The 15,786-nt window shown below is 52.8% G+C and overlaps 2 protein-coding genes across 3 annotated transcripts; one reads left to right on the forward strand and one right to left on the reverse strand.

Moving 5' to 3' along the window:
- The first annotated feature begins 1,773 nt into the window (after positions 1-1,773).
- Positions 1,774-3,503, forward strand: LOC102064262 (C-C motif chemokine 4 homolog). Its single transcript, XM_026797283.2, has 3 exons — positions 1,774-2,033; positions 2,534-2,648; positions 3,096-3,503. Exons 1-3 carry the CDS (start codon positions 1,964-1,966, stop codon positions 3,181-3,183), a joined length of 273 nt encoding a protein of 90 aa, XP_026653084.1. The 5' UTR covers positions 1,774-1,963; the 3' UTR covers positions 3,184-3,503.
- A 6,253-nt stretch (positions 3,504-9,756) lies between these two features.
- Positions 9,757-15,424, reverse strand: TRIM50 (tripartite motif containing 50). 2 transcript variants are annotated; one of them, XM_014271814.3, is made up of 6 exons: positions 14,753-15,424; positions 14,025-14,120; positions 11,987-12,217; positions 11,821-11,882; positions 11,197-11,309; positions 9,757-10,707 (listed from the first exon to the last, which is right to left on the reverse strand). In XM_014271814.3, exons 1-6 carry the CDS (start codon positions 15,188-15,190, stop codon positions 10,136-10,138), a joined length of 1,512 nt encoding a protein of 503 aa, XP_014127289.1. In that variant the 5' UTR covers positions 15,191-15,424; the 3' UTR covers positions 9,757-10,135. The 2 variants fall into 2 exon arrangements, with proteins under 2 accessions (XP_014127289.1, XP_005493802.1); XM_005493745.4 differs by having other exon boundaries at positions 11,860-11,882; positions 14,753-15,419.
- Between the last annotated feature and the right edge of the window lie 362 nt (positions 15,425-15,786).

Here is a 15,786-nt window from a genome sequence, read left to right on the forward strand (position 1 = left end):
CAGACAGGATCCAGGGGAGCTGATGCTCCCTCCCTCCTGGCCCAGCTGGGTCCCTCGGAACACCAGGGTCCCACCTCCTACCTGGCTGGGCGCCCTGCATGTGGAGGCAGACTCTCCTCATCCTCCCAGGATGTTTGGAGACAAGCAAGATGACAAACAGAGTGAGGCAATGGGATATAGACTGATGAGTGAGCCTGCAAGGTGCCTCTCTGCAAAGGGAAATACGGAAATGGGCCAGATCAGCTATGGAAGGGGATGCTCAGCTTGGCAAGAGCCATATCTGCTTCATGGGGTAGATCTGCCCTCCCCAGCCTGACTGAGAGACACAGCTCCCAGCAGGAGCCTCCCTGAGGCTGGGGACAAGTCTGGGGCATCTCCTGTGCCTGGTCCTCTGGAGCCCTCCCTGCCCACCTGGAGCATGGAGCTAACTCAGCACAGCTGGTGGAGAGCTGAAGGATACTGAGAAAACACCAGGTTATTTACAGAAGGTTCTGGGGCAGTAACTGGAAACCTTTAATAGAAAGAGGATGAGTCAGTACCCAGTGCTGCTGGGGGGAGTGCAGAGGTGCCAGGGTGAGGTTGCATTTCTCCATTTACATTATAAACCTTCCACTGTTATTTAGGAAGTATCTATCAAGACAGCACCACTCCAAATAACAAAATGGAGACATTCCCCAGGAATGTCTGCTTTCTTCTAGAGAACAGGAACTCCGAGAACATCTCACTACAGCTGGACAGCCCTCAGCTCTTCCCAGAGCACTCATCACCTCCCTGCCCAGCCTTCCCTCTCCTCCCCAGGAGTCTGTCAGAGCTCCATGGCTCTCTGTGTGGAGGATGCTGGCTTCTTCCCAGTGACCCATCCCTGTCTCAGCCCTTGCCCAGCCTTCACAGAGCTGCTCCTCTCTCTGACACATTGTACTGCTTCTCCAGTCTGTGGTCATTTTCCCTCATCAGCTCAGACAGGATAACCTTTTCTTCCCACCATCCTAGTTTCTGTCCATGCTCTCACCACACAGTTAATCTCCTTTTTCAGAATCACTGTTTCCTTCCTCACCCTGCTCCTGGAACTCTTTCTGCCTCATCCTCAGGGTTACAAATATCCACACTTCTTTCAGCTCTCTGCATCCCCAGACTACCAGTAACTCTTGAAATGCAACTGTATAATCTTTATTTTAAAAAAGCAACGGTTTGATTAAATTGCAATTTAATGTCTCCTTATAGGACTTGGGGTACATCAGGCAGTTCCAGGAGATAACAAGTAGCCCATCTCAGCACTCCTTTCCTTTAAATTAAGGAGGAAACTTGAGAGTTTCAGCTTCTCAGATTCCTCTTTCATGCCCACCACCACCTATGCCAGTGCCTGCAGTGCTGTCACAGCTGCAGGACATGCCCTGAGGCATCTCCAGCCATGGGGAGCACACGCAGAACACTGGTGACAGCTCCCACCTCCTGCTCCTGGGGCACCAGGGGCTTTGAAAATATGGGACAATCCTTGGTAAAGGAGACTTCAGTCTCTTTCTCCCTAGCCAGCCTCATCCCACTAATGCTTCTGGGCCCTCCAGCACAGTTCTTTCATGGATACACTCTCTCCTCCAAGCTGCCAGGAAGGTTGGGTAAGAGGAGACTTAACAAATGCAGGAACCTCCACAGAGGAACTTCTTACTAAGGGACAGGCATGATGGAAGCAGAAATAGCCACAGTGACTGTTTCATATCCTGTGTCACTGGGGAGGCACTGAATCGAGCAGGGAGCTTCACTCTTCCGGAGCTGGGGCTGCCCTGTTCCATCACGGGACTGCAGCACAAGTGCACTCTGGTGGAAATTCCACCATGCCTACGCAAGCTCTGCACAGACCTCTCGCTCCATAAATTGAGAGGCTGCTGATGGTCTCAGCATCAGACAGCAAAGAGGCTTCCAAGCTACCCTTGCCTGCTCCAGCTCCAGCCACCACTTCTCCAGCAACATGAAGGTGTTTGTGGTTGCCCTCACCATCCTCATTGTTGCCTTCTGCTACCAGACCTCTGCTGCTCCACGTAAGTCCAGGGTCTCCTCACCTTCCCTAACTGGGGACAAGAGAGGTGTCCTGCTGGGACAGCCCCTTCTGATAGCAATTCCACTCTGGGTCCCTCCCTCTGTCCAGCATCTTCTGGCAGGTGCTCCAGGGTTATGGGACAAGAAGAGCTCAAAGACCATTTGCATAAAAGCTAAAGGTTTGCTACCCTTTTTAGTAAAAGCACAGCCATGCCCCCCCCCCCCCCCCCCCCGCTACAGGGATCAAATGTGGGCACCCCGAGGAAGGCTAGGGCTGGCCATGTTTGGGCTGGGAGGTGTTGCCTGGTGGCATGGGCTGTGTCAATGCCAGCTCAGGGTGAACCCAACAGGGAAATAACTGAAGGAAGAAGAAAAAAGACCCCATCTTTTCTCTTCCTCCTCCACATAATCCCTGTCCCCTAGACCCAGGGATGGGTAATCCCAGCTCCCTGCCTTGTCCCCCATCCCTTGCCACTGCTCATGACTTCTTTGCCCTTCACAGTTGGCTCCGACCCACCAACCTCCTGCTGTTTCTCCTACGTCTCGCGGCAGCTGCCCCGCACCTTTGTGAAGGATTACTACGAAACCAACAGCCAGTGCTCCCAGCCTGCTGTCGTGTGAGTCCCTCCTCCGGGGCAGGGTGGTTTGGGGCTGAGGAGCCAGGGAGGGAAAGGCCCTTTTCCAAAGACAGGGAAGGAAAGCTGGGATAGACAAGAAGAACAAGGTGATGCTTGGAGCACAAAAGCCATATGCTGCTCCTGCTCTACCCCTTTGCAGATAAAACTGGCGGCCTCTGGATAGGATGGGCACGGCATGGAGCTGCTCATCTTTGGGAGAGGCAGGACTTGGGCAGGGCTCTTGTCCTGGCCCTGGAAGTATCCAAGGCCGGGTTGGATGGGCTTGAAACAAACTGGTCTAGTGGAAGATGTCCGTGCCCATGGCAGGGAGTAGAACTGTATAAGCTTTAGGGTGCCTTCCAAAGCAAGACATTCCATAACTCTATGATTCTGTGATCCTCCATTCAGTGCTCTCCCACCAAAACCTGACCTCCTTGCACTCCACAGGTTCATCACCAGGAAGGGCCGGGAGGTCTGTGCCAACCCCAGGGAGGACTGGGTCCAGCAGTACGTGAACGAGCTGGAGCTGGACTGAGCTCCTGCGCAGAGCCAGCTGCTCCCTGTCCCCACTGCCGGGAGGGACAGGCGTCACCAGCTGGGGTCCACTGGAAGGGCTTCAATGTCATTTAGAGCTAGCTGAGAAACTGAAAACATTCCAAAACACAACTTAATGTTGTGTATTTAATTTTTTATAGGGGAGGGATCAAGTGCAATAACTCTGAGATAAAAAAAAAACTTATTTAATATGTTTTTGGGGGGTTTTTTTGCCTGTAGACTCAGATTATAATTTCTGTATTTAAGTAACTATATTTTTTACATAAAATTAAATTCAGATGCCAATAAATAAATATTTTTGTAAGAATCTTCTGTGTTTGCCTCTGTTACAATCCTTTGGGGTGACAATAGCTGAAATTAAAATAGTGACAGCAGCTTCTTTATTTCCTTTTCCACATTGTCAAAACTTCTACAAGCTTTCTGTGTCTGAACATCTTGTTTTGCAAAATAGTAACAAGAAAAGCCATGAAGGAGGAGTTGTGAGAAAGGCAGGGATTACATTCAGGTAACTTGTCTTAAGCTTTTTCTAAGGTATTTAATTTCCATTCATTATGACAATTGGAAGCTCATTAAATTCCATTTCTGGCCCCATTACAATCAATCAAAATATTACCTTTAGGGGCTGAAATTTAACATATTGGCTGTTTTAGGGAAAGCTTTCTGAGAGCTACAGATAAAATGGATCAGTTATTTCCAGACCCGAGGGTGAAAAAAATATGTTTCACTGAAGAATTTTAGAATTATTTCATTAAGCTCTCATTTTTCTGGGACATGAAACTTGGCAAATATTCCCTTAGTAATACTTTGACTCCAAAACCTGCTCATCTCTGGAGATGCCTGTCCAGAGATGACCATGCCAGACCCCAGCCCAGGGCAGGACCTGCCCCTGCAAGGGAACATCTCCCCTGGTGCCCCCCTGGAGCTGAAGGAAATGGAGCCCCCCTTAGTGAAGGTATTTCCCATGTCCTTAATGTCATTTCCCACACCACTGATGGTGTTTGGGATGCTCTGATCAGCTCTGGACAGGATCTGCTGGATCAGCAAAGAGTATTTGGGTTCCTCCTGCCTGGATCTCTGGTGCACTCCACGGAACAACGCTCAGTTTAACACACTGCATTCCCATGCTGGATTTGGGATTTCAAACAGGAACACCAGTGGGACACAGGCCAGCAGGGCAGAGGCAGCCCTGGGGAGGGGGACCTTGAGCAGAGGGTGGGTGGTGAGCAGAGAGAGAAGGATCAAGGGGGCTGGAGGGATCAGGGGGCCGTGGGTGTGTCTGAGGGAGGAAGGAACACATCACTCCTCACTCGGGGAGCTGCAGGCCCTGGCTCCTCAGCCCACGGGGCCCTGCGGATCCCATCTGTCATCCCACGCCAGTGCTGACAGCATCCAGCTTAAAATAGCACCCTGACAGGAGGGAAGTGAGGTAGAGAGCAGGACCAGAGCCCCCTTCCCTGAGATGCTGCTGGGAGAGCAGGGAGCCCATGGCTGGGAGGTTTAGATGGGCATTGCCCCTGGCATGTGAAGGGGCTGGCTTTGGTGAAAGCCTGTACTCACCAGACCCTGCACACCCCAGGGCCAGCTCCAGAAGGCAGACTCATCCTGGCCACTGAGTACCAGCCACCCTGGGTGCTGCTGGATAGATTCACCCTGGGAACTGAGATTGGCACAAAGCCTAGTGCCCAGAGCTGCCCTCATCCAGGGAACAGCAGGAACAGGAGACAGGAGGGGGAAGAGCTGTGATGGGATTATCCCAAAATCACTTGAGCCTCCACAGTCCCTCTTGGACACAAGCCCTGCCTGCCTCTGTGGCACTGGGAGCAGTCCCACAGCCTCAGGTTCCTCGTGGAAGGGCACAGCGTGATCCAGTGAGTACCATCCAGCCAGGCAATGCGGCACACAGGCTGTCTGCCTTGGGCAGTGTCCCAAAGCACCCAGGGCCATTCCAGCCTCCCACAGCCCTCCCCCTCCACCCCAGGGTACCTCAGCTGGCTCCTCACTGCTGTTCTGGGAGCCTGCAGGAGCCCAGAATTACTCATGTTTTTCTTGATCTTGCACCCGCCTGCGTGTGACAGCTCAGAAAAGCGTGAGGAGCTGCAGCTGCACACCCCCAGCAGAGAGGTGAGAGCTGATCACCTTCTGCAGAGGATGAGGAGTGGCTCAGAGCATCAAGGGCTGCACTACCCGTGGCACCATCAGCTTAGATCCTCACCCAGAGGTCACCCTGCCATGGGCCCCGGATGTATTTGTGGTTGTGCAGCTGCTTGAGGCTGATTTTGCTGCTAGAGCTGAAGCATGCAATGACATCGTCACACCATGCAATCCTTGGGTCACAGAATCATGGAATCATAAAATCATGGAATAGCTTCAGTTTGATGGGACCTCAAAGCTCATCCTGTGTCACCCCCTGACATGGGCAGGGACATCTTCTGTCATTGCAGGCCCCCAGCCTGGTAATAATTAGCATTGAGTCCATGATTCACAGAAGGCTGATCAATCACTTTATTAAACTATTCTCATTAAGAAACCCATTGATTTTATAGACAGTTACAATGCAGGTGGACCCAACTGGTCCTTCAAACACCATCACCAGTGGCCAATCAAGAAACCACCCTTTGGTAGACAAATCTCTGTAACACATTCCACATGTTCACAACAGCAGGGGCAGCAAGTGAACATAAGAATTATTTATCATTGTTTTCTCTGATCTTCCCACAGCCTTTCCCAGCACAATGCCTGGGCCAGCTGTGCTGCTCTCTGTGGCCAGACAGCTGCTGCCACAGCCTCCCACTGTCCCAGGTTGCTTCAAGCCCTATCCAGCCTGGCCTTGGACCCTGCCAAGGCTGGGGCAGCAAAGCTGCTCTGGGCACCTGTGCCAGGGCCTGCCCACCCTCATGGCAAAGAGCTTTGTCTCCCCAGGAAGTTCACGCCCGGGCTCAGGCAATTGTGGTGTTCATCCCTCCCATGAACACTCTCATGGGGTGCTCAAGCAGGTGGACACCAGAGTCACAGAACATGCTGAACTGGAAGGGATCCTTAAGTTTAACAGATGAAAAGTGGAGTTGGGACCAAGAGGAGGGTGGTTTTCTGCAGAATTTTCTCTGGATTCAGATCAAAACAAGAACAATGTTGTTAAAGGGGTTTGGAATTTGTAAACTATCCATCCTGAAAGCAGAGTGTGGAATTTACTGAATGTTTTGTACAATGTATATAAAAATAATTCTCTTTTTTGGTTTTGTGCAGGTTGGTTTGTTTGGTAAAGTTCTTTTTTGTCGTTTTTTGTTTGTTTGTTTGTTTGTTTTGTTTTGTTTTGTTTTGTTTTTTGTTTGTTTGCTTTTTTTTTTTTTGACAGAAGTCCTGGGCAAGCCTAGCTGAGAACAAAAATTCAATCATTACTATGATAAGAATATTATTATTATATATGCATATGTCTCCATATTTGCTTTTTACATCACTCTAGTGTGTCTGTAGGTATTTTGAGGCACACCAAATACCAGAGGAATTGGAGGCTGGAGTCCAGATTCTCACAGAAGGAGGAGCAGGGCTGTGCTGATGGGGTGTGGATTGAAGCCAGTCAATGTTCATGGTCTGAGCTTTTACTTCTCCACTTTTCAGAGAGGAATTAGACACACTGAAGGCAAAATATTTGTGCACCCAGAAGTGCCAATTCTGTACCTTCCTCCCCATCCCCAGGGCCCTGGTTTGCCACAGGGACGGGAGGCTCAGTCTCCAGAACAGCTCTTCCCAGAGACACCGTGAGCAGGGGTGTGCCACTTCTGAGGCACCAGAATCCAAAAATATAATGTAAAAGGGGATGGGTTTGTAAGCTGCATACAAAAGTAGTGTTTTCCTAAAGTGGTGCAATATCCCAGACTCCCAGGACTAAGGAAGACATTTAAGTATTACAGAAGAAATTGTGCCTGGCTGTTGCCTTCCCTGTCATGGGTCACAAAAGGCAGAAGTGGCCAGGAAAACCCAAAAGAACATTTCTGCTGAGTTCTTAGAAAGATGCAGATGATGACTCACATCCCTCTGAGATGATGAAGCATTTTCTTCTAGAAGAGAAGGGTGCAACATTTTTAAGAAAGCACATTTCTAAATCTGCAGGTCTGTTAACTGTGCTGAATCATAACAAGGGACACTGCCAGTGCCTGGGAGTGAGGAAACTGCCCCGGGAGCCAATGCCTAAAGTGTTACTTTAATCTACGGATTGCTCAGAAAAACAGTAACACCCAATCCATGGTCCCTCTGCCGGGTTTGGTATCTCAAGGGATTCTTGCCTTCAGCCAAACCACACCTCTTGAGCAGAACAGTCCTTGGCTGGGGTAATTGATGGATTCCATGACCTTAGAGGTGTTTTCCAACCTGAACAAATCCATGATTCTGTGATTCTCTGCTGTGCTGTGCAGCCATTCCCTCTGGACGAGGCTGAGCAGGATCTGGTCCTTGCAAGACAAGATCTGTGTGGATGCCACAGCCAGACATCAATGCACTGCCATTGAGGATAGCGACAAACTCCACTTGCCATGGCTCAGAGAGAATTCCTGCTTGCAAATCACCCCAGGATCAGTTTCAGGCAGCAGGGAGCTCCCAAAGCCAGGGCCCAGTGCTCCCAGCTGCTCTCCAGCTGCCAACCAGCCTGGGCATCAGAGGGCACACTGGTATCTGTGCCAAGCAGTTCCTTAGAAGCACGTGATGCAGAGTCCACCAGATGGACAATCTGGGCGCCTACTCAGAACTATCTCATACCTTTGACCTCCACTGTCCTTCTCGGGGGAGGCAGATTCATGATTGCTAGAAACACTTGGGATGCTGCATTGGGGTGAGCTCACATCCTTTTTACTCATTCATTTCTTCCCCTGCTTGCAAGATTTCTGAATTGTTGCACTTCCTTCTGCTTCTTCTGGAAACCCTTTACCCAGACAGGCCTGCAGCAAGTGCCACTTGTCCATCACCTGCCAGGATCAGGTTGCTCTGGACAGTTTCGATTCCATCACCTCCTCCCCCTCCTGGTTCAGTGACATTTACCCTGGTTCCCTCCCTGCACAACAGGTTTCTGTGGCTGTCCTCACCACTCCCTCCACCAACTGCCTCTGCTTTCAGCTCTTTGTTAAGGCCTTGAAGTTTGTCCTTTCTTATCTCCTCAGGCTCCATAAACTTCTCCATGGAGTGACTATAAGATCATAATCTCCATGTAATATCTTCAGGGTGTCAGTGCACTGCAGGACCCACTGGGACCTATCATCCTTCTCCTCCCTGGGGTGTGGCAAAGCTGTGGCTGAGCTTGTCTCACTAGTCTGTTCTCTCTGTTGTGCAGCCACCAAAAGAAAGATCCTGAAGGAGTGTGGGACCCTGCAAAACACAGCAAAACTCAGTCAAGGGGAACTGCTCTCACAGTCCAGACAATTTATTCACTAGAAGACTCCTAAAGCATCATCCAGGACGTCTGCAGGGAATTGGAGAGAGACAATTTACAAGGGCCTGGAGTGGCAGGACAAGGGGGAATGGCTGCCCCGTGCCAGAGGGCAGGGCTAGATGGGATATGGGAAAGAGTTCTTCCCTCTGAGGGTGGGGAGGCCCTGGCACACGTTGCCCAGTGAAGCTGTCGCTGCCCCAGCCCTGGGAGCATCCAAGGCCAGGTTGGACAGGGCTTGGAACAACCTGGGATAGTGCAAGGTGTCCCTGCCCATGGCAGGGGGTGGAACAACATGAGCTTTAAAGTCCTTTCCAACCCAAACCAGTCCAGGACTCTATGATAAATTGTGCTGAGCATCTCAGATTACATTTTACCAAATCTCATTTTATTTGCATTGAATTGGACTTCAAATTAGGCAGCCTCTTGATTCCTGTCTGAAGGACACACTGCATAGCTACCCCAGCTGGTAGTCCAGGGCTGGTGGCACTGCTGGTACCCCATGTGCCATGGGGCAGTGTCTTGTGCACCCAGGGCAGTGTCTCCTCCTCCTGGCCCTGTGCAAAGAGATCACGGCCCCACTCAGGTTCAGACGAGCTTTTCCTCCAGTGACACACTGGCAGCCTGGCAAGAGCCTTAGGGCAGCCTGGCAAGAGCCTTGGAGAAGGGATGTACCAGGGGATGGACAGACCAAGGGTGAACACTGGAGACAGAGTTTGGGCTATTTTTCTTTCCCTGGATCTTGCAGCCCTGAAGTACCCCTGCCCTGCAATGGGCAACTCCCCACACTTGGAGCTTTCCCACTCATGGGGTTTTGAGGGGGGTGGAGGGGCTGGAGCTGACAGACCTGGAGGGATCTCCTGAGCAGGGGACCAGAGACAGCAGCCCAGGGACCACCCACATCCAAACAGATGTCCTCTCTCTTTACCCCAGGCCCCAGTACCACAAGGTTGGGGTGAAGCCACCACACAGGCATCTGTCACTGCCAAATCCCTGCCTGGAGAGTGCTGCTGTGTCCCACAGATGCCACAATGGGATCTCTCAAGGATCCTCTGGGCTGGAGAGGATGAGGTAGAGCAGCACCCTTTGCCTTCTGAGCTATTTCAGAGTAGCAGCAGTTGTACCATTAACCACACAAGGTTCCCCAAATCAAGCCTTTATTGCTTTATTCCAATACAATTCACAACAAAATCAGCACTACATGGCAGGCTGGGCACACACACTGCTCCAGCAGCCTGTGAGATGAGTATCAGGACATCAGTGATCAGGGGACTCCCCTGTCCCCACTAGTGGCACACAGGGTTATGGCACATTCCTGCTGCAAAGTGCCTTCCCAACACATGGCACACAGTGGGTGTCACACATGGCAGGTCACCCCAGCAGCCAGAACTATGTGAGAATCCTGTCAGGACATTCACCAGGGCACTGACGTTTTCCCCTAGTGCTGCCCCACTCACCAGGAGAAGCTGGTTGGGCTCCCAGGTCTCTGCCCACCAGTGACAAACCAGGGCAGCCACTCTCACAAGATGATGCATCCAGTCCCCTGTGGGTCCCTGACCCAGGAGATCACCAAGGGCTCTGAATTTCTGCCCCCCAAAAAGGCACCCAAGAAAAAGAGAGGCCGGAGATTGCCTGAGAACTTGTCAGTGAAGGTGTAAATGTGGGAGCGGTCGCTGACGTTGTAGAAGGAGATCTCTCCCGCCTCGTAGTCCAGGAAGATCCCGACGCGCCGGGGCCTCACGCTCAGGGTCACGGGGGACACGGGCACGGTCAGGGCCTCGTAGGTGCCCCCGTTTTGCAGCCGCAGCACCCAGTAACCATTGTTGGGGGAGAAGAGCACAGAGCCTTTGCGGCCGGCTGCCTCTCGGCACAGCCCCAGGCCCCACTCGGGCTTGTCTCCCACCTGCACCTCCCAGTAGTGGCGGCCCGAGAAGAAGCCGGGGCTGCCCAGCACGGCCGGGGCGCTGCCGAACCTCCTGGGGCTGTCAAAGAGCGACAGGAGCAGCTTCTTGCTCCCACGCCGGACACTCTTGCGGTCCTCAGACACAGAGAGCTCTGGGTGTGCTGTCTCTGGGTCCAGAATCACGTCCACTGAACAGAGAGAAGGATGGAAGGATGGACAAGGCTTCAGGCTTCTGCAGGCACAGACACAAACAGGTGCCTATGACCTGAATGCTGAGCTCTCCCAAACCATCCCACAGTTATTTGCTTGTGGTTTTGCACAGCTCCCAGCACTGCCTGGCAGTGGGGAAATGTAACACAGAAAATGAGCCTCATCAAAATACTTGGTGTCAGGCTGCAGAGCCAAGCCAAGGAGGGCAGTTCCACAGCTTCAGAAAGAGGTCTGAAAGCAAGACGTCATGGGCAACATGGTGCTTGAAACCCCCGAGGGACATCCTGGGAGGGTCCCCTCACTATCCATTCAAGACCACAACAAAGGTCTTCCCACCATGAAACCAGCCTGAACTCATCAGTGCACAAACCTGGAGCAGCTGGACAAAGCTTATTGGAAAAACCTCCCTGTGCCCCAGGGTACCGGGGAAAACCAGAACCCAAATGTGCCAGGAGCTGCCCCCTCACCTTTGAACTTCTTCAGCATGTCCCTCATGCCCAGGCAGCGCTCAGGAATGCTGTAGTTTTCCTTCAGGGTCACAGACACAGCCTTGGGGGGCTGGAATTTTACCCCTTCACACCTGAGAAGGGAGGGATGCCCTTGAGCTGTATCCGTAGCCTGCACCATGGCCCCTCTCCAGCTGGGAAGGGGGTCAATGCCCTTGTGTTGCCCTTTGCCTCCCTGGAGCTCTGGCTGGGAAGAGCACTAGGGATAATTACTTGCATATTGGCAATCCAAATGAGATCAGAACTAAACGACACAGGGAGCAGCAATGCCAGGCCTGGGGAAGGAAGGAACAAAGCCACTGGGCAGCACATCCCTTAGGAGGGGATGCAGCTCACATGTCACAAGCCATGCAAGGCTGTGGCTCTGAGCCCCTGGAAAACCTCTGAGGGATTGTCTCAGTCCCTCCTGCGTCTACCCCAGGAGGACCAAAGCAGATGCTGGGCAGGGAGGATGGGGTGGCTGTTGTGGAACACATGCAAACATCTGTCTCAAAGCCTGGAGGCATCCAGGACAGTAGGAGGAACAGGCATGGTACCTGCCAAGAATAACCATGGGTACCTGCCAGGAACAATCATGGTACCTACCAGGAATAATCATGGCACCTATCAGGAAAAATCACCCACCTACTCAGGATGCTTTTCATGTCCTAGAAGAAGACAAAAATGACTCTGGGTTTGTCTGGGCCAAGCCACCCACCCAGGTGACAAAGGCACCAGGGCTGAGTTAGTGGTGCTGGTGGCAAAGCCTAACCTTGAGCAGCCCATCAGCTGGCTGCTGGCTCTTCCCTTTTATCTCCAGGATCAGCTCCTCCAGCAAGCACTTCTCCTCCACCAGCCTGGCCAAGTTTTCATTGATCAGCAGCAGAATCTGCTTCTCTTCCTCCTCCAGCTTCTGGAGCAGTAGCTTCTCCTCATCAGCCAGCAGCCGATGCAGCTTCCCAAACTCACTCACAATCCTCTCCCGCTTTTTCTTTACTGTCTCCTTGGGATAAGAAGATTCATGGGATGAATGTTATCCAGGCAGCCAAGACAGAGCCAGATGCTCCAGCATCCACGCCCAGCATCAGGCCCTGGGAAAATAAAACTGCATTTTTGTGAAAAGTGCATGAATTCAAAAACAGCCAGAGGCAAACTTGTGCTTCCACCTCATTGTAATTCCTGCAGTGCATCCTTGGTTTACCAGCAGCAGGACTTTGCCTGGGGCATTTCTGCTCAGCTGGACCCCAGAGGTCTGGGATGTGTTGGGCTGCAAGGAGGTGCCCTCAGATGTCAGGGTAGGTTTTTATTACAGCTCAAACCTCCAGCCAAATCCAGGCTAATAAACTGCTTGGGTAGGTGGACAATGCTGGGAAAATCCCCAGTTAAGAGCAAGAGGTAGAACAGTCACAAAATCATGGAATGGTTTCGGTTGGAAGGGATCTTAAAGACCATCTGCTTCCACCCCCTGCCATGGGCAGGGACACCTTGCACTAGACCATGTTGCTCCAAGCCCAGTGCAGCCTGGCCTTTGACATTTTCAGGAATGGGGCAGTCAAAGCTTCTTTGGGCAAGAAGCCATGGCTTCAGCACTCTCACATGGAGGAATTTCTTCCTTATATCTAATCTAAATCTCTCCTTTCTTAGTTTAAGACAGTTCCCTCATATCCTGTCTCTATCTGCCATGTAAAGGAAGCCCTGGAGCTGTGGAAGATGGAAAGGCAGAGCCCAGGAGGCTCCCCAGGTTTCACTACAAGGTGAAGAACCAGCAATTGGCAGGGTCTGCCAGTGCCTTAGGGCTTTTCACCTCATCCCTAAAAGCTGGCTGGAAACCTGGAGCTGCAGAAAGACACTCTGCAGTGGGCTTGGGTCAGGAAATCTCAGAATTAAGAAGATAAAGGAAAGGAAATTTAACTTCTTTTTTTTTTCCCCATCCAAGTACTTGAACCTGAGTCATGAAGACTTGATAAGCCAGGACAGCTTCTTCCCCCTACCACTCACAGGGGAATCTTGGCTCTTTTTGCTATAAAAGCACAACCAAAGCAAACTGGAGGCAGCTGAGCCATGACCCTGAGCCTTGACTCAGGCAGATGGGAGGACAGTGACACAGCTCTCACAGTCTCTGTCCTTCTCCCCCAGTGCGGGCAGAGGGCTCATAGGAACATCCTTGAAACCCACCACCATTTGTCTGGACTGCCACAGGCAAGGGAGCTGAGCGAAAAACTAGGGGAATTCAGAGAAACCTGTCTTCCCTGCCAGAGCTGATTAACCATCTGCTCAAAATCAGGGCTGGATAACTCATCCAGCAGTTTCATTTCCTTTTCTGCATTTACTTTTACTTTCCATCTTTCACTCTAAGAGATTTGAAATCCAGCTGTTTGCTGGCATCTGCTCTTCCCAGAACTGTCTGGAGTGGGATAGAGCTGCAATAATTCAGTGGTTTTTTTTCTTATGAAAACACTTCTGGTTCCTGTTGCTGTGAAGTGGAGCTCACCACACAGCTCACGCCTGGCTTGAAACTGAAGCACATTGTAAAACAAAAGGCAATAAAAAATAGCCCATGTCTAATTGTTAACCAGTATAAGTTTCTCAATATTCCAGGGAATCTGGCATGCTGCTCCTTGCAAATCTTTTTATAGAGCTGCACACGGCTACTGAGCCTGGCTTCCAGCATTGCTCATACATGTGACAGCAGAACACAGCCTGGAGACAATGATAAATCTGTATCCCCAGACAAGATCATTCAGGGTGTTTTTTTCTTAAATCCTGATATCTCTGAAGCTCATTCTTTAAGAATTAAGACAGGCACCTGCCTTGCACTCCTGGGTTTTCATCCTTTCTGCTGACTCATGCTTCTTCACCTCCTCCACTTCCTTTAAAAGACTCTCCAGGGATTTCTGGAGTTTGACCTGGAAAGAGAAAAAATGGGCTCAACTCACCCCAACAGCACCTGCTGAGTGCTGCAAGTTGGCTGAGTCTCCCCTGCCTCGGGGGGAGACACTGACCCAGTGCCAGGCAGTGCCAGGCACTGGCACCCAAACAAAGCAGCTGTGCTCTTCACTCAGCTCAGTGTTAACCCTCCCCATGCTCCGCAGGTTTCCCCTGTGTTTTTCCTCACTATTAAGGTTCTGGAGAACAAAGCGACAGCCCTCTTTCAGCGCTGGGGTGAAGGGTGGATGGTGGCACTGTCAGCATCATAGCTGGGATGTGGGATTTGGGTGCCAGCATCCCTCCACCAGGGCAAAATGTCCTCTGGGACCCACCAGCTCAGCTTCTCCAGGGGTTGTGAATGGGCAGGGAGCCAGGCTGCATCCCTGAGCTGGATGGACGGGGTGAGCGTGGCTCCACCAACAATTTGGAAGATAAGGCAGGTCCAGCTTTATCCCTGCAGCAAGGGCGGCTGGGGGGAGAGCGGTCTGCGCTACCCCTCCTTCTGCTTTGCCAGCGATGCCACTGAGCTTGCTGGGGTCCCGGTGGCCGCACAGCCCCGTGCCAGAGCGCCTCGGGCAGGGCAGGGACCCGGCGCCTCACCCTCCCGTACCTTGTAGACGTGCGCCGCCTCCTCGATGGGGTACACGGTGTGCGGGCGGTGCTGCAGCGACTCCCGACACACCACGCAGATGGGCTCCTCGTCCTCCTCGCAGAACAGCTTCAGCCGCTCGTCGTGCTGGGGGCACAGGGGGGTCCCCGGCTCCAGCTCGGGCCCCAGGCCGCCCCGCAGCCCCAGCTGGCGGATGCTCTCCACGATGTTGGCCAGCTGCCGGTTGGGTCGGAAGCCGCTGCGGTGGCAGGAGGCCCGGCACTGCGGGCAGGAGAAGGGCCCGTCGGCCCACAGCCCCTTGTCCTGGCAGTGCTTGGCGATGCAGCCTCGGCAGAAGTTGTGGCCGCAGTCGATGCTGACCGGCTCGCTCATGTACTCCAGGCAGATGGGGCAGATGGCCTCCTCCTGCAGCCGCTCCAGAGCACCTGCCAGCGCCATGGTGGCCCGCTGGTCTCCACGGGCGCTTCCCTCGGCCCTCGTCAGCCAGCAACGGCGGGCTCCCAGGCAGGCATGGCTGGCACAGCCCCACGGCGAGGAAGAACGGGCAGTGCCATGAAAGCCTGCAGGACGAGCCGGCCTCGCTACCGGATAGTACCGGCCCCGGAGCCTCCGTGCTGCCGGGGGGAGGAGCTGGCACCGGCCGGGACAGCTGCAGCCAGCCCCAAAGGCTGGGACTGCCTCCAGCCCGGCGGGGCAAAGCCGGAGATAAACCCCGCGGGGAGAGCGGGACACATTTGGAAGCACCAGAACTAACCCGTGGCCAGAGACAGCCCCGGGCCGGGACGGTGGTGGAGATGGGGTTGGGTCTGGTGATGGCTGAGCTCAGCAGCCCGTGGAGCCCCTGAGGCACCTGCCCGCTGACCAGAGATGTTGGCCGAGGTAAAGGACCCCTCGCCCCACCAACAATTGTGCCAAAACATCCCCCGTGATACCCACCCACTGCAAAGAGCCAGGAGTTTGGAAATGTGCCGCGGCAAGGAGGCAGGCGGGACAGGCAGGATGAGAAGTGCTCTCCCTTGCATGCACAGAGAGGC

Source organism: Zonotrichia albicollis, chromosome 22, assembly GCF_047830755.1.
Source record: "Zonotrichia albicollis isolate bZonAlb1 chromosome 22, bZonAlb1.hap1, whole genome shotgun sequence".
NCBI classification, from domain to species: Eukaryota; Metazoa; Chordata; class Aves; order Passeriformes; family Passerellidae; genus Zonotrichia; species Zonotrichia albicollis.

Excerpts from the sequence above, each read along its gene's own strand:
- LOC102064262 (XM_026797283.2), top strand. The coding sequence starts at position 1,964 with ATGAAGGTGTTTGTGGTTGCCCTCACCATCCTCATTGTTGCCTTCTGC. Across the intron at positions 2,034-2,533 it reads CCAGACCTCTGCTGCTCCAC|TTGGCTCCGACCCACCAACC; the intron begins GTAAGTCCAGGG and ends TGCCCTTCACAG. Across the intron at positions 2,649-3,095 it reads TGCTCCCAGCCTGCTGTCGT|GTTCATCACCAGGAAGGGCC; the intron begins GTGAGTCCCTCC and ends TGCACTCCACAG.
- TRIM50 (XM_014271814.3), bottom strand. The coding sequence starts at position 15,190 with ATGGCGCTGGCAGGTGCTCTGGAGCGGCTGCAGGAGGAGGCCATCTGC. Across the intron at positions 14,121-14,752 it reads AGGCGGCGCACGTCTACAAG|GTCAAACTCCAGAAATCCCT; the intron begins GTACGGGAGGGT and ends TTCTCTTTCCAG. Across the intron at positions 10,708-11,196 it reads CATGCTGAAGAAGTTCAAAG|TGGACGTGATTCTGGACCCA; the intron begins GTGAGGGGGCAG and ends CTCTCTGTTCAG.